Source organism: Psittacula echo (genome assembly GCF_963264785.1).
Source record: "Psittacula echo genome assembly, chromosome: 4".
NCBI classification, from domain to species: Eukaryota; Metazoa; Chordata; class Aves; order Psittaciformes; family Psittacidae; genus Psittacula; species Psittacula echo.
In genome coordinates, this window is record NC_137738.1 from 55,590,796 (window position 1) to 55,608,679 (window position 17,884).

General features: G+C 40.1%; 1 protein-coding gene across 1 annotated transcript in view; it reads left to right on the forward strand.

Annotated features, from left to right (window-relative positions):
* CEP85L (centrosomal protein 85L) overlaps positions 1-16,829 on the forward strand; it is a 114,259-nt gene extending 97,430 nt beyond the window's left edge. The window contains exons 5-13 of the mRNA XM_080614542.1: positions 421-538; positions 2,608-2,784; positions 5,098-5,250; positions 5,513-5,667; positions 7,258-7,375; positions 7,706-7,756; positions 14,465-14,572; positions 14,950-15,163; positions 16,495-16,829. Of these exons, the coding sequence (XP_080470668.1) occupies positions 421-538; positions 2,608-2,784; positions 5,098-5,250; positions 5,513-5,667; positions 7,258-7,375; positions 7,706-7,756; positions 14,465-14,572; positions 14,950-15,163; positions 16,495-16,658 (1,258 nt within the window). The 3' untranslated portion in view covers positions 16,659-16,829. The remainder of the gene's footprint in view (positions 1-420; positions 539-2,607; positions 2,785-5,097; positions 5,251-5,512; positions 5,668-7,257; positions 7,376-7,705; positions 7,757-14,464; positions 14,573-14,949; positions 15,164-16,494) is intronic.
* The last annotated feature ends 1,055 nt before the right edge of the window (positions 16,830-17,884 follow it).

The following is a 17,884-nucleotide window of genomic DNA, read 5'->3' on the forward strand; positions in this document are numbered from 1 at the left end:
TAAACAGAAATCCAAGTGAGGGTTTTCTGTTTTCATTCTACTTTCTCTATACTTTTTCGTGTTTACACTTCTGGCCCTATGAGCAAATGACAACTAAAGCCTCCCACAAAATTGATAAAGTTTTCAAATCTACAAGATTTGCTTATTATTGCCAATTGAGTACAGGTTCTCTGGGGTGTACTTAAGTGAAAGGTCCATGACAACTGCAGTTTAATAGCTCATAACCTGATGAGATTCCAGTTCTAGTGGTAAGCTAGACTAGTTGCTGTCTGGCTCTGGTGGGAAAATGCCCACAGTAATGTAGACCCAGGACAGTCAAATAGCATTGTTACAGTATTCTTCAGTGTAAGTCTTCAGATCTATGCCTTTTTAATCTCTGTTCCATTCCTTTTCTTTTCAAACAAAATCTGTGTATTACAGGCAAAAGCAGCAAATTAACAATTTGCATCAGAAGATAAGGGAGAATGAATTGCGAGCTCAACATGCAAGACTGAGCCATCTTGTGAACTGCGAAGAACCTTACATGACTAATTTGCAGGTAGAATGGATATTTTTCTTTCAGCAAAGCTTTTCATTGCCCAGTAACTGACACCTAAAATCATGTTCACAACTTACTGCAGGCCAATATGTGGAGCTTTTTTGATTATTGATGGTTGTGTAATTGTACAGCCATAAATTGTATGGAGGAGAATACTCCTGAGTGTTGTAGTTTACCTTACATTTGCAGAAATCTAAGTTACGTTAACATTTTGTACATACGTGTTTTGAAATCTGATAAAAATGGGGTAAAAATGAGGGATTGTGACACTGTACAAATAGGGTTTAACAGAGTGCATGCAACACAGTTATACAGGGAGATATTAAGCGATAAAGTAGTTTGATAGGAGGATTATCTAAAAACAATTGATGAAAGGTTTTCTGAAGAGGAGAAGGAGTTACTATCCAAAGGAGTGGTTAGGCTGTATTGATAGACTGGATGAAAGTCTAGTGAGAAGCTTGTGAGAAGGCAAACAGACTGGTGGAATGACTTTGCACAAGACGCCTAAAAAGAACATGGTTTAGTACTTCTAGGGAACACTTACTCTGAAAGGGAATGTGTGGTGGTATTTTGGGCATACCTGTCCTGTTTTTTATCTAACTAGCACAAATAACAGAAAGTGTGAAGCATTTTTCATGCTTAAGCATAGGCTAACCATGAAACGCAGATTTTAGGACTGTGGCTGCTACCCTGTTTTAGTACACACTTTCCATCTCCAGACCTTGACATATCCAAAAGGCAGTGCAAAAAGAGAATGTTAGAGGCAGGTATGCAGAGAAATATCTTTTTGTCCCCCTTTTATTACCATATCTTTTTCTGTCAAAAATGCTGCACCAGGATCTCAGCTAGCATACTTCAGCACGACATTAACTATGTCCTTGGAGTAACACATATGTGTATCAGGTGAGAATCTGGTTTGTGTGAGACAGGAGAGAAATTCCAGTGAAGCCTCAGTGTGAAGTTAGGTACCCAGAAACTTTTTTAGTTATATAGGAATGTGGTTTTTGGTGCTTTCAGAAGTCCTTTTTTTATAAAATACTTCAAAATTCTGTCAAGATAAAGGCTTACGGAGGGCAAAAAAAAAATAATGCAGAAACTGAAATTTTAGTGTACATATCTTAGTATACCATAGTAGACTTCAAATAAGCAGCAGATACATTCATCTTTCATAATTCAAAGAGTTCAAAAGTTTATAATGTAATAGGATTTCTATTTGATTTGTGTGTCTTCTATAAGATTAGCTTACAAATGCAAATCTCCTTTAATGGAGGTTTTAATCTCTTTTAATGCTTTGCTGAAGGAATTTTACTAGTTAAAAATACTGTCTATAACTTCTTTAAAGATACCAATTCATGTTACTAAAAGAATCTTGAAACTGAAAGCCTAATGGGATGCATCTCCTTTTTTATCCCACATACAGCTGATTTCCATTTTGTCCTTGTCTGTCTGTGGGCAGTGGAGGTGGAAGAGTAATTTTGAACTTTGTGAAATTGAAAGGGAGGAGGGGTTTGGTATACAGGGCAGAAAGTAGGAGGCCTGCCTTCTGATAGCTGTAGCCTCAGGTTTGTCCCTGCACCATTCTGCACCTCAGATGTGATAGCTCTAGGGTTTGACTAGTATTAATGTTCTGCTTTCAAAAGATCTTGAGATTGGAGCATCTTTTACTTTAATATATTCATAGCCATTTTATAGAGTGTTTTTCTTCCTAGGGTATGGTATGATAATGCAATGGCAGTGATTTGTTTTGAAAACACTTTTTGTTTGGTTTTTCAAGGGGTTCATTTTGAAAAAGTCACATCTGTTCCAGAAATCTGAGGGGGAAAGTGGCCCCACACTGTTCATTTCCATGTGTTGTGAATGTAAATGTGTCCAGATTCTTTCTTTTTTCTTAATTTTTGCTCCAGATCCCTGAAATGCATGCTGTTACCATGTGTTGCAATGTTTGAAAATCAAACCCCACCCTTCCTGGCGGTGGGAAAAAAATGCAGGACTGTGTTCTGCTGTGCTGCTCAATTACACAGTGATATGTGCGTGTTCATTTGCATGATTATTTTCTTTCTTTTCATAAGCAACCACAGTATGAGAGCACACTGCTGCAGCCTCATGTTTCAGAAAGATCAGCATCCTACCTTGAGGAGCTTGAGCGAAAGTTTGTAGCATCTGGAAATACAGAATTACAACTCAGTGAATTTCTAAAACTGATTTCAAACAAATCCAGTGAGGACAAAAAGAAGATGGAGGAGAAAGTAAGTGTCTTTCATGTTCCAAATTTCCTTTTGTTAGAACACTGTTAAAGCAGTATATGTTTTGTTTTGCTAGAGAGCAACCTAGTATGTGCATTGCTGAGCTATTTTCAAATGGTAGATAAACTACCTGTGATCAGAAAATTGATAGATGGTGATTGTAGGTGTTGGCAATGGATAAATCTGAGCTTGTAGTTAATGCATTCCAAAAAGTGATGCAAGATGAAATAGCAATCATGACAACTGTTTTAACCAGGTATCAGTTAAACTTGCCTTGAAGAAAAGCTGCTCAGCTCTAAGAATTCATGTAGCTTGAAGTATAATTACAGTAAATAAAGTATTGTTTAAAATTTAGAAAGTGTGAAAATAAATCCCTATTTTTAACATGGTTTGTAGATGTGGCTCTCATGATTTGAGATGCACTTACCAGCCTTTATGTGCCTACTCAGCAGGAGCGATTCTCTTGTAGCTTTGCTAGGATGTGCAAAATAGACTTTAGTCTCATAAAAGGAAGGGGCTTAGATAGCTGTGTTCTTAGAACTCTCTTGACAAGGGGGTTTTTTTGAAGGCTGAAGCAATATCCAGTGGAAGTTTTGAATGTCTGACGACCTGCCTTTATTGCAAGCAAGAATATGCTATCGACCAAACGGTTCCATTAAGTGGTCTAGGGATGTGTTGTCACTGTTACTTTCTCTTCTTTCATCATTGGGCCTTAACTACTGGGCTTGTATTTATATTAATGTAAGTGGCAGGGGTAGGATCAATGAAGTGGCATCTAACACACAGCAGTGTGTGTATGGAGGAGGAAGTTAAAACAAACAAAACAACAAAATCCAAAGCTTGTTTTCCCCTCAGCAGAGTCAGCAAGAGTGAACAACAAGGGGGAAAAAAAAAAAAAAAAAAAAAAATTTTTTTCATCTCAGCAGAAGGTGGAAAGAGTTCTAGGGGTGATGCTGGGGATTTAGAGAGGGTGGGAGGAATCCAAGGCAAACACGGTAGCTATTAGAAGGAGAGAGGTTGCAGGTGAGGAAATTCCCTCAGGAAGGAGGACAAGAAGATTTGGAAACCATATAATCTTTGTCACACGAGTACTGGAGTATTCTGACTGGTCAGCTTGTCATCCTTAGTGGTATGTGAGAAACAGAGAAAGGATTCACTTAGCTAACTGTCAGACTCCTGGCAATTCTGACCATGCAACATTGGCTTACATATGTGTATTTATATCACTGCCTTAAGTTCAGTTTTGAGGTCTTGATAAAATAAAAGATATAAAGATTCCCAGCATTTTGGCAGTCCTAAGTTTTGTGCCCCACCTAGAAGGCTGTCTCTGGAAAAAGATTCCACATATTACTGACTTAAACTTTTCATTAGGCTCTGTTAGTGAGCTCTGACATTGACAGTGTCATACATTTGTTTCTCAGTGAGATGGATGTCTGAAGCACTGAAATAAAAGTACATTTAGCATTTACTACAGTGACAAGTGTTTGTTATCTGTGAATTACTACACCTTAGTCAAGCAATAAAGATACTGTTTCTCATTAAATTTCATTATGACTGGAAAATACTCTTTTCTCGCCTGCCTTCCACTTTTTTGACTTAGGTAATAAAGCAAAGTAAATACCAGGAATGCAGGCAAAGATTACACAATATAAAAAACCTTTTGCAGGCCGGTGGAGAGTTAAGATTTACATGGAAAATGTGTTAAAAAAGCCACTGTTCTGATGTCCTCTGATATAGTTGTCAGACTGCATCAAAGTCAGGTTTTTTGCTCCAGTTCTTGTTGGCTGAAGTTCTTGGTCCCTGTCTTTTAAGTTGTTTTCCTAGGCCAGAGGAAGAGAATGGACTAAAATATTTCCTGACCATTTGTTGCATATTAACATCTCCATTGGCAGAAAAATTAAGAATATTTTTTTAATTATTGAATTGTGTTTTCAGTTCACAAGGCAGGTGGAGTGCTCTGAAGAGAGATGAAGCAGCTGTGGTTTGAGGTTACATAGAATCATAGAATCATAGAATAGTTAGGGTTGGAAAGGACCTTGAGATCATCTAGTTCCAACCGCTCTGCCATGGGCAGGGACACCTCACACTAAACCATGTCACCCAAGGCCTCATCCAACCTGGCCTTGAACACCGCCAAGGATGTGCATCTATGACTTGGAGCTGCTGGGATTAATCATTGTTTGGTTTTGTTTTCTGTAGTAACCAACCCTTTCATGCAGCTGAGGGTACAATCCTTGAAGAATGACCAGCCTCTGCTTCCAAAGCAGGTTTATTTTTCACTTTAATTGTAAAACATGTACTCTTTCTTTCTTCTAGCTTAAAACTAGAGACCGATACATTAATAGCCTGAAAAAAAAATGCCAGAAGGAGTCTGAGCAAAACAAAGAAAAACAGAGACGGATTGAAACCTTAGAAAAATACCTGGCAGACCTACCAACGCTGGATGATATAGAAGGGCAGACTAAACAGGTAAAGGGATTTTCGTTTACTTTTTAAAAATACAATTAAGCTGCCTGGTATCTGTTGTCAAACATTTACTCTTTTTAACATATTTTTCCCTCTTTTTAGGAAGAGAGGTATTTCAATGTTTTAGAAAGCTCTTGTAGCTACTAGGGTTTCTCATGCTCAGAAATGGGCCTAAGATTATACAGAAGGTAACTGGAAGTCTGTGGCCTGCTGTAAGGCCTTCTGCAAATGTGGCATTGTGTCTAACTCATGTAACCTATGTTAGCTGCAAATTCTAGAAGAGAAGAACAAGCAACTTCAAGAAACAATGACTGAGTTAGAAAAGAAGCTTGGAGAGGCCCGATCGCAGTGCAGAGAGAGAGAATTGCAACTGGTGTGTCAGAAGAAAAAAGAAAAAGAGCTGGTCACAACAGTACAGAGGTATGAACAGCTGCTTGGGCTGTGCCTGGAAACAAATGAACCTACCTGATGTCCAGACCTGATGTTATTTGCACTCTTAATCTATTACAATGCTAGTGATTTTTCAGATATTGCTCTGCAGAATGACAGTGTAATGCGATAAAAAAATCAACAAGATTTTTATTTGTGTCAAGTTGCAAGTAATACTACAGAGAAGAGCCTGACTAAGACACTCTTCACTACCTTTCTTTAAAGATGTGGAACACCACTGCAATGGCATCCCTGCTGTCAGATAAAGGATAGAATAAACATGTGCAGCAAAGGGGCATTGCATAGGAGTTGTCAGCACTCCTATTTGATAACTAATCCTGTCACCAGCTGTGGAAAAGCTCCCTGTAAATAGCTGACAGGTGTATCAGGGAAGGGTCAACGATTTAAATAAATTGTAGCTGTTTCTTGCCTTTTCACTGAGGATGGGGGTGTTTACAGGGAGAATCAGATGCAGCTGATCTGCTGCCGTTGAACTTCCATAACTGAAAAAAGAAATGGGACAGATATCCATGAGAAGATTCAAGATGAGGCATGGAAACATTTTAGGTCAGGGGAGCTACTTAAACACTAACTTTTCTAGAGGGTGAAGGGGGAAGAAGGGGAGAGTCGCTTTTAGTAATTTGTGTGAGTGTTACTACAGTTCACCCTCCCTCCATTGGTTAAAGGTGCATGCCACAGGAGATTGAAAGTGTTTCCATGATGAAAGGAAAGCTGGTTGGGACACCTTGCCAGCCAAATTGTTGACACATTGTTTCCCTGTTACCAATGAAAGGCCTTTTTTCTTCATGCCTTCATAATCTAGTGGGGGATCATTTTGACTTTTCTGAAAGCCAACAAATAGTTGAGGTGGCCTCTGGTTTCTAAATTAAACAGCAAGATAAATGCTAATAAAATGTATTTCCTTTCTGAGACAAGGTGAGCAGGCAAAGGCTCTAGCTACACCTAGGAGCTTGGAGTTAAACTGCAGAGGGTCTGAAGATTATGCTCTCTTGTGTGGGAGCAGCTGGCAAGAGCGGCCAGCTCTTAAAGCTTCCTCTTAAAAGTCACAGGGGGCTTGAAGCATAGGCCACCAGTAGTCAGTGCAATGTCTCATTCTGGACTCCACTTTGAGTTGTGTCTGCGCTGTTAAAAGAGTCTGATTTTAAAGCACCTGTAAGTTTGAGAGGTTTGAAGACTCCACTGATCTATGCTGGTGCTGTCTGCCTCCCAAAGTAGAGCAGAGCAGCTGTGAAAACCACAGAGATTCTTTGCTCCTGTCTGCCTTCTCTCCCTGTGCTGGACTGCTGGAGCTCTGCCTTTTGGAAGATGTAGCACAGAATCTGGCCCATAAAACCTTTCCTGCATGAATCTGTTTCTGACAGTGCCACAGACACTCAGTAGTTCAGGATTTTTCAATCATTCGTCCTCTGTTGGTTTGCTCTCCTGTAAGTCTGGATTCTGCTAGGTGCAGTTTAACAGTTCTGGTTGGAAGATGGTGCAACTGTCTGATTTTTCACTAGAACACACAGCTCTCCTCACTTCTGTCAGCACACTTAATTTTTCTTTCATGTTGAATGACAGCTTACAACAAAAAGTAGAAAAATGCCTGGAAGATGGTATTCGCCTTCCCATGTTGGACACAAAACAGCTTCAGAGTGAGAATGAATGTCTCAAAGAAAAGAATGAGAAAGCCAGTAAGGTTAGTCTGCAAGTAATCTGTTGTTGGCATCTTTAACCTTGAGTTCTGCATTTCTTTTTCTTTTTTTTTTTTTTTTACTTTAGTAATAAATTTCTCACAAAAGAATTACACATCTGTTGCTAATGCAGATTTCTTTTTGGTATCTGTCTGTTTCTGTTCACTGCATTTATTTTGCATGAATTTCCTGTTCTGACAGAGTTAAACTCTCTTGTCATTCACATTTTCAAATATTCCATTAAAATCTATAACTACACACCTGTAAGCTGATTAAACAAACAAAAAGGTATTTAGGGATTCCAGCCTTTTACATTACTCACTTTTATATTCTAGGTCATAGACAATCAACAAAACCAGATAGCTGGACTGATTTTAGACATGCAGGTAAGGAACAGTGTATATTCTGTTGTTTACTCTTGTACATTTTCAGTTCGTAAAGATAACATTACTGAAGTGTGAATTCCATCAAATATCTTCCCAAATAGGAGGCGAAGGTAGAAATTCCAAGAACTTAATCTTATGGCCTGTAATTGGCGTGTGTTTTCTTACAGGCTCATAATGTGGTGGGCACTGATGTTTGTATGGTTTAGCACTTCTGGTGCTCATGATAAAGTGAAAAACTGTTGCTATGTAGTATCCTTATTCTGCTGGTCTAGTGGATGTTGTATCGGAACTGCCTGTTTCAAGTGCGAGGACTGTCTCTGTAAGTAACAGTAAAACCTCTTAACCTGCTTTGGGGTTCCGATGATATCCAAAGTACAAAAGGTGATATTGATTAGGAGCTTCACTGTTGAGACCCATAGTAGAGACAGGTACCTTTCTAAATTGTACCACTTTGCATTACACATCATTTAAGAAAGTCCCTGTTCAACTGGTTTCTGACACATCACTCACTCAGATATCTTAACTCTCTTGGCGGATCTTGGGCACCTAGCTTGGAGCCAAGGATTTTTCAAAACAGCAGAGGTTGTCAGCTAGGAGTCAGTTGCAGCTCTGTGGATCAGATTAACGCCTTGGGCTCCTGAGACTTCAGAGTTACTTAGTGACCAGTGTTTGTTGTGGAGAAAAGGAAACATTATGCAGGTTGTAGCGAAGAAGGTATGACTTGCTTTTGAAAAAGCTGAGCATTTAAAACACCAAACATCTGTTTTCAGCCAATACTGAAGCCACATTCAGTAAACTCTAGTTTCTGCATGCTTCTAGATTGACATTTGTCTCCACGCTTTTAGCTTCCTTGCCTCCCAGAGAGACTGAAGTTGCAAGGTTGTCCCTTGAGAATGAAGAAGGTGCTTCTACTTTGGCTCTGTGTAGGTTAGCTTTGGAAGAACACCAAAATGATAGTAAACAACCAGCTGAATGCCTGCTCCTTCCAAAGTGGAAAAGAGCATTCTGTAGAGCTAGTATCCAAATAATGAAGATACCCAAAACAGCTTGCATAACACTCACTAAGTGAACGTGCTTTCTTGTTTGCACACTAGAGCCAAGTTTGCTTATTTGTAGCTGTTGAAAGTAAGTTGCCTTCCACAAATAAATTGCTTCCATTCTCTACCATGCAGGTAAATAGCAGACCTGATTCCTGTCGACAATCATATTTTTGTTTGATGAAATTAATGTATTAAATACATTTGTAGAGAAGTAGTAGGGGAATTTAAGTTGTAGCATAACATACACCAGTTAACTTGAAAAGCAAAATCACAGAATCCCAAGGGTTGGAAGGGACCTCAAAAGATCATCTAGTCCAACCCCCCTGCAAGAGCAGGGTAACCTAGAGTACATCACACAGGAACTTGTCCAGCCGGGCCTTGAATATCTCCAACGTAGGAGACTCCACAACCCCCGTGGTCAACCTGTTCCAGTGCTCTGTCACTCTCACAGTAAAGAAGTTTTTCCTGATGTTCACATGGAACCTCTTATGCTCCAGTTTACACCCATTACCCCTTGTCCTATCACTGGACATCACTTAAAAAATCCTAGCTCCATCATCCTGACACTCACCCTTTAGATATTTGTAAACATTGATGAGGTCACCCCTCAGTCTCCTCTTCTCCAAGCTAAAGAGACCCAGCTCCCTCAGCCTCTCCTCATAAGGGAGATGTTCCACTCCCTTAATCATCTTTGTGGCTCTGCACTGGACTCTTTCAAGCAATTCCCTGTCCTTCTTGAACTGAGGGGCCCAGAACTGGACACAATATTCCAGATGCGGCCTCACCAAGGCAGAGTAGAGGGGAAGGAGAACCTCTCTTGACCTACTGACCACACCCTTTCTAATGCACCCTAGGATGCCATTGGCCTTCTTGGCCACAAGGGCACAGTGCTGGCTCATGGTCATCCTCCTGTCCACCAGGACCCCCAGGTCCCTTTCCCCTTCACTACTTTCCAGCAGGTCAACCCCCAACCTGTACTGGTACATGGGGTTGTTCCTCCCCAGATGCAGGACTCTACACTTGCCCTTGTTGAATTTCACCAAGTTTCTCCCCACCCAACTCTCCAGCCTGTCCAGGTCTCGCTGAATGGCAACACAGCCTTCTGGCGTGTCAGCCACTCCTCCCAGCTTAGTGTCATCAGCAAACTTGCTGAGGGTACATTCAGTTCCCTCATCCAGGTCGTTGATGAAAATATTAAACAGCACTGGTCCCAGCACCGACCCCTGAGGGACTCCACTAGTCACAGACCTCCAGCTAGATTCTGCCCCATTGACCACAACTCTCTGCCTTCTTCCTTTCAACCAGTTCTTGATCCACCTCACTACCTGATCATCAAGCCCACACTTCCTTAGCTTATCTATGAGGATGCTGTGGGAGACAGTATCAGCTTCTCTAGGTTTGAAGAATATAATTTATCAAACTGATGTTTTCATGGAGAAGCCTGTTACATGCAAAAATGAAGATTATTGACATATATACTAAGCGTATATGTTTATTAGAAATATGCTTCTAAGAAATGTGCACAATCTCCCTAAATCTATTATCATGAATCTAAATTTTTTCCTAACCTTTCTGATCTTTTTCTAACCATCACCTTCATCTTGAGACCAGTGATCTTTGTGCACATTTATACAGTTGGCTGTTTTGTGTGCTTAGTCTGAAGTGACTTTGGGGAGCTGAGACTAGGAAATGCTGAACAGTTGTAACAGTCTGTGACTAGTGTTCTGTTCCCCAGGACTTTCTTTTGCTTTTCCTCTTCTGAGGTATTTTGTATAAGGACAGAAAATAAGACTTGAAAATGATGTTAGCCCTCAAATCACTTGTAGACTACAGAAGCTTATTTGTATCCTTGATCTCCCTGGCCTTCCATGTTTATTCCTTGGGAAGCATTGAAAATTAGGTCATTAGAAACTGAAATCCTGTATCAGCAGAGAGGTATAATTTATCTTCAGCTCAGATCTCATTTTATTCCCTGTCATCTTCTGCCACATTATAAACTTATGCTTGAGAATGTTAGTTCATTGTTTTTAACTTGCAAGCTGAAAACAAGTTCTGTTTCAGATAGCAGTGTATGAAGCAATGCTAGTTTCTATTTGCTCATAATTGTGGCTGTATATATAGAACATCTTCAGAAAAAGAAAAACTATAGATTGCAGTGGTGTTTTAAAAAAACCCTGTATTTACATGATTAATTTCACTATCACAAAATCAACATTTTTTGGTACAAAATAAAAGACAGTGGAAGTAAGTCAGATTAAGCGATGTCTGTGTTACCCAAAGTACATCTGTCAATCCTGTCAGCCACAATAAACCCAAACTGTGTCAGGCTGGGGATAACGCCACCAAACTGCAACTTTGGAAAGCACATGTTAAAATTAAGGGTTAAGTACAAAGGACTCATAATACTATGAGCAGCTGGGAAGTCATAGCGCTGAGTGCTCAGCCAGGCTGGTAAGCACATGTGCTTAAAATTAGGGTAGCAGAGAATGATAGATGCTAGGTTATCTTTTAGAAATAAACACTGATTTCCACATCTAATAGTTCCTGTTAAACAGTGCAACTCATGAGCTGAACATGTGCACATAATTTGGAATGCTCTACTTGGTTTTGGAGTAGTTTGCAAGTGATGTAAATTTAATGGCAGATGTAGTTCTGAAAATACACTAGAGGAGGTAATATTTCTGAACCTGTCTTGCCAACATGAGCCCATCCTCAGGAAGGATGCACAGTCAAACCTGTAATGTCTGGTGTTGACATGAATATGAAATGTGTAAGTGCTAGTACTAAGGCATGGATTGTAACTGAGGCTCTGGGTGTCCTTGAACATGCTCTTCATCAAAGACTGGTAAAATTTGAGGATACTTGTAAGCTGGGAGGGTGTCTTGGGCACTTGGGTTGCGCTGTTCTCCTTCCTAATCATTCAGTGCCACAGAGAGAGCTAGAGGGACCTTCAGTCAGACCCAGTGTGGTCATTTTTCTCAGTAGATAATTTTAAAAAACTAAAGAAGACTGTTCAACACCACTTGCAGGTTCTGCTCATCTGCAAGGACAACACAGGAAATGCCTGAAGTAGAGCTACTTCCTGCCCTCTCCCAGCCCAGGGTGTTTCCTTTGACGTGGTTCTGGGCCTTCTTTCTTCCTCCCCTTCCTCCCGCTGGAGTGTGAAACTGTGCTTTCTCACACAGCTTATCTTTAGGATGCACATTACTTCAGCTCTTCCTTTTGAGGGGCGTGGTGTGGATGAACTGAGAAGCAGGTCAAATGTGTGGAAGTGTTTTTTTAAGACAAGTAGCTGTTTCTGGCTTCTGCCTGCTGATTCTTATTTATATGAAAACAAAGGGGGGGGGGCTAGTGTGTATTAAGTGAGTATATTTTAGCACCGTTGTCGTACTCATTGCAAAACTGGAAAAGAAAGTACTTTTTTTTTCTCACAGTTTGTGCAATGCAGCAGTGAATGCGTTGAATGCATTGGGAAATTCTGTGAAGGCTGCACACCTCCCATGAGTGGCAAGGCCATGAAAAACTCCACTCTGTATTGGCCCTGCCTTGCCTCTTGACAGTTCTGATTCTTACAGCCAGCAAGTCAATTACGTAGCTTCTCATCCACTCTCTAGGCCACAAACATTGTAAAGGGCAGGCCTGTACGTAGACAATACAGTCCCCAGTACTTGTACCTGAAAGTTCTATTCTTTATAGCTCTTAGGAACAACTCCTGCAAGAATAACTTCTGCGTATTTTCCAAAGCTAAATAGTTTTCCTAAAACCCCCAAACCAGCATACATTGACAAAGTTTGTTGTAGTTCTGTCAAGAGGGGAGCTTGGGGTTTTTTCTGTCTTTGAGTAAAGTTACGGAGTCATGGTGCAGCAATTTAAACATACTTTTTACTAAAGAGTGACTTTGATCTTTCTCTATAGCATTTTATTTAAGCTGCCATCTAGAATTCCCTGTGGGAGAGCTGTCTGCTCCGGAAGAATTTTTAGGATTATTCCTACAGATACTCAAGGGAAAAAAAAACAAAAAACATTCTTCTGGGACAGTGTCATTCCATAAATTGAGAGCCATTGGTTTATGAAATGCTCCTTTTCCTCCCCTCTTTGTGGTCTATGGTTTCACTCTTTGGAAGGTTACAGTCAAAACTGTACCAAGGTGTGCACTGTTGTTACCAGTGCTTCAGGTGTATTTTGAGTGTGATGGGATTGGATTTGCATCTTATAATTGAGATTGGGCAACCGGTTTTACATATCAATGTGCTGAGCTAGAGACGGAGAGGACACTTTATATGCACTGTGTTAGCACAGCGCTGGATTTGTGAGCAATAACATTAACAACAGAAGAGGATTTTTTTCTTCATGAAAGCTGGAAAGATATCTCTGTTTTAAAGCCTCAGAAGTTCATATAATCACTATTCATTGTTATTAATATTCAGATAAGGTGGTTTGACTATTCCTCTTTCTGAATTTTGCCAGATGACCTTGAAAGACATATATATTGATCTAAAAGCCACTAGAGAAATAAATGTGAGTGCTTTTAACAGCAAATACCTGTGGCCATGCTGAATGCACCCCCTAAAAAAATCTGCTTTGGAAATACCTCATGATTTCTCGGTTTCAGCTCTCTAGGTGAAAACTGTGGAATTGACAGCAGTTGATGCCATGTTGCGGTGCTTGTTCATTTGTTGCTGCTTGTGACTGGTCTGGAAGTCAGTCATGGAAAGCTCCAATACTTAAGTACAACAGCATCCTAGAAATTTGCCGTTTACATTACTTAAATAGTAATTATTGTATCTGTTAAAAATGATACTGTAAACCACAAAAAAGTTACTTTTTTGTCTGCAGTTGTTTTTTCAACACAGTAGAGTTGTGTAGACTTTTATCTTGTATGTGAATGGTTTTAAAGAGTTTGCTGCTGTGTATCAACTGTCAAGGGCTTTCTTCTCAGCTGTCTAGAAGGTGAAGTGAATTCTGTGTTACAAAAGGTTGAAAGAAGTCCTGCCATAGTCTTTGTTGAAAGGAAAGGCAAAAAAAAGTCTCCAGTTCCAAACTTGGAATTGCACAGTGAAGCTTAGCTGTCATTAATCTGCTGTTTATTTTCAAAGGAAATTTTTTTGTTAGAATAAACAATATTGCATGGTTACTTTAGACTTTATGCATTCCGTATTAGAGTAAGATTTTGCACACATACAGTTGTCTTGTTTCTAAACAGATACTGCTTATTTAAAGGGTCTCACTGACACTTGGAATAGCTGTGTTAGTCTGCAGAGAGATAGAATCATAGAATAGTTAGGGTTGGAAAGGACCTTAAGATCATCTAGTTCCCATCCCCCTGCCATGGGCAGGGACACTTCCCACTAAACCATGCCACCCGAGGCTCTGTCCAACCTGCCCTTGAACACTGCCAGGAATGGAGCATTCACAACCTCCCTGGGCAACTCATTCCAGTGCCTCACCACCCTTACAGTAAAGAATTTCTTCCTTATAACCAAATTGGTGAGATGTCAGGGTCTGTCTGACTATTACCAGGTGCAACATGATAGAAAATAAAAAAATAAGAATTAATACAAAACAATAAATACATGAAACGTAGAAATTTACTAAGGATGCTTTTTTTGTCAGTGCCGATATAAAGTGTGAAAATTAAAATCGTTACCTGTGTTTTGATTCATTTTAGTCTATGCAAGAGAAGCTTCTGCAAGAAAAGCTGATTGCTCAGAAGATGACAAATGAGCTTGAAGAAAAAGAAAGGAATATAGAGCAGTTAAATAAAACTCTCTCTGAAGTAAGTAAAAACTCCAGTAACCCAACCCCTCACCACAGCAGCTGGGAAGTGCCTTATAGAATGGTTATAAAATCCCATGGTAGGGCTTTATGAGCTTAATTACATACTTAACTGTGCTGCAATGTCTACCATGCAGATGTATAATAGGTATCTTTGCAACCTCAAGAAGTGAGAATTTCAAAGATGAAGGCCACTAAGCAATGGTAATGTGAAATAACCATGTAAAAGCTGTCTAGCTACCATTCTTTGGAGGGGTACAGAAATATGGATTACATACATGGAAATTAAATATTTTAAATTATTTTTTGTGTGGTTTGGAACAGGAAACTTATGCTGCAGACTAACTTTCCCCTTTTTCCCATTTACTTTTCACGAAGAACCAAAGACTGATGGAAGAGAATGCCTGCCTGAAGGAGCAGATGCGGCAGATAGAGCAGTCCAGGCAGCCAGTGTCTGAGAAGATGCCTATCGCAGACCAATTGTTCAAGGAAATGTCCAATTGCTTGTTTGACTTGAAAGCACTGTGCAGTATTCTTACCCAGAGAGCTCAGGGCAAGGAGCCTAACCTTTCCTTACTGCTGGGAATCAGATGTAAGTGATATTGGCATTCCAATGCTTAATAGTGTTTTGACACAAAAGAATAACAGTTTATCTGAGTAGTGCTTGAACTTGCCAGCTGGACAGGCCAGTGTCCCACTTTAATGCAACTGGAGCAGTTGGGTGTGAACTGTATGCCTGGAGCACTCTAGAAAAGCTGGGCTTATAGGGCACCTGGGCCATTAAATACATATGACTACAGAGGCCCTTGCCAAGTCAGGAGAGCTGGTAGCTGGCTCTTCATATGGCCCAGGCATGGATATGTTCACCCCCTAGAAAAGAATGGTGTGTAGCCAGGTGTCCATCCTTCCCTCCTGAGACACACCGCAGTCACCCTGAGGGTTGATGGATGCTTTTTTGTCAAATGCGTTCTGCTCTGTAAACTCATTATGAGTGAGGTGAAGCGTAAGAAGGCCTGTTGTGGCTATATTGTGGGTGGGGTTTTTTTCAAAGCCTTTGGGGTAGGAATATATCTACTGTTGGAACATGTTTTTGTCTAGTTTGGGGTAGGGGTGTCTGTGTGTATTCGATAAGTTTAGTGCCAGGCAACTTCACCTCCGGTACTATTAATGGCACATCTTGTATTAAGCACTTACTAAGCTGTTAAACTTAACCAAGGAAATGAGAAGCACACCAGTCAGACAAAGCTTCAGCACAGTGACTTTGTTAGATCTTTCCTTTTAACAAGCTTAATAGACAATTACATGGTGTTAACCTGAACATATCATATTCTATTGTTTCTGAATGTTAATTAGAATTAATCAGATGGTCCAGTTCAGCGGTGAATCTATCAGCAAGGTAGAAATGTAAAAGTACAGTGTCCTCTGCCACAGGAGCTACTACATACCACATAGGCTCACTCATCTGCACTGTAGCCCCCTAAAGTACTGGGGTGTACAGCATATGCCCATCTCAGAGTCCCTAAAGCCATTGTCAGCCAGCAGGATGAATAGTTTGCAGCATGTTTATAGTACTGTCATCATCTTACATGGCCTCATTTCCCAAGCCCTCCTATCCTTCTTTTCTAACTGGCCATAGTAACCTCCAAAATCTCTGTGAAATGGCAGTTCTACCAATTTTTTTCACTGCTGTTGAGATCCATCAGACTTCAGAAAAGTGTGTCTTTCAGAGGAGCACTGATGGGCTCTGAATTGACTTACACGTTCACATGGTACCATGTTTTGTTGGCTTTTCAACATACTAAAGCCCGATTTGTCTTGATGTAATTAAAGTGGCCTACCCCTTATGTCAAAGGGAACTGACTAGTTGAAGCGTTCACAGGGTACAGTTGCTAGAGCTTTAACCTTGGGTATTGTTTCTCCTAGCACTGAGCTGTTCAGCTGAAGAGAATGAAAATTACCACAGCACAGAAACCCTTTCGAAGAAGCTCTTGGACGTTTGTCAGTTACGGAAAGATATTGATGAATTAAGGACTATAATGTCGGACCGTTATGCTCAGGATATGGGGGACAATTGCATCACTCAATGACAACATTTCATCTAGTAGCAAATGACTTATTAAATGCTGCTGTGTGACAGGTCTTTGCATTTCTATTAAGGAGCCATATTGGAAGACTGCAAGTAATGCCTCATGTGTATCTGTCTGAGGACTGTGCATATTTAATCTCCAGAATCTGGTGGGGAGGGGAAAGTCATTGTTTGAACAGAGTGGTACAAAACTACAAGAAATCTTTTCTCCAAACTACTGAATGTAGGAACAAGCTGTGAAGAATGATTCAGTTGGACAATCTGTTTCCTTCATTAGGGTTCATTTTATTAGTTCACCTAATTTCTGGAATCAGAGCATCAAAACAGCCCTGCTGCTGCTACTCTCAGTCCTTTCCTTCATTAAAGGTTTGTATGGGATTATCTGTGTTCTGAAATTAGAGGAGAGTATCAAAGGACCTGTAGCTGTGTCTGGGGAAGCCAGAGTCTTCTGCAGCTGCACTTCACTCTAGGAATTGCAATTGGAACAATCTTGGAGCACTACAAAATGTAGCTGCTCTTCAAGTTGCATAGAAAATTGGATACAGGGAAGATGTTGGTTTTAGTAATGGATGTCTAGCTTGTTTGTCCAACAGCAGAAGGCCAAGTTTTAATTCCTTTATGCAAATGAAGTCCATAAAATATAGTGCTTTCAAATTCTTTTAAGCACTTTCACATTGCTGTAAGAAGTTTTGATAATGTGAAGTCTGTGACAAACCCAGAGAAGCTGTAAGGCATGAAAATACAGCATAGTATGTGGCTGTTGGAGGAAAAAAACCAGTGTACTTTTTGGTATTTATAACATACTTATTTTTCCCTTAGGTCATCTCAGTTTTAAAATGTGAGTGGTCTGTGTTCCATCCCTGAAGGCCTCTGAGGTGGTTGTGAACCACCTCAAACCGTTTTTTTACCACAGCTACAAAACGAATGTTTGACACTTGGCAAAATTAAGGCTCAAGACAGAATGTTCCCACTTAACAGTACTAAGTATTTGGTTATCTGAGGACTGCAAAATTTTCCACATTGTCTGGGAATTCTTTATTTCTCCATTTATGTAGGAAGCAATTATATTTAAAAATTAAGATCATGTTCCTTAGTTTATTCAGTGAGTGTCACTTGGCAGTGCTATTTCACTCCTCTGAGACAGATGACATTAAGGCTTCTGATTTCCTGGAACTTTGCTGCAAGATAGCTGCAAAGTTATGTGTGGTGTAAAATAGTATTTAACTG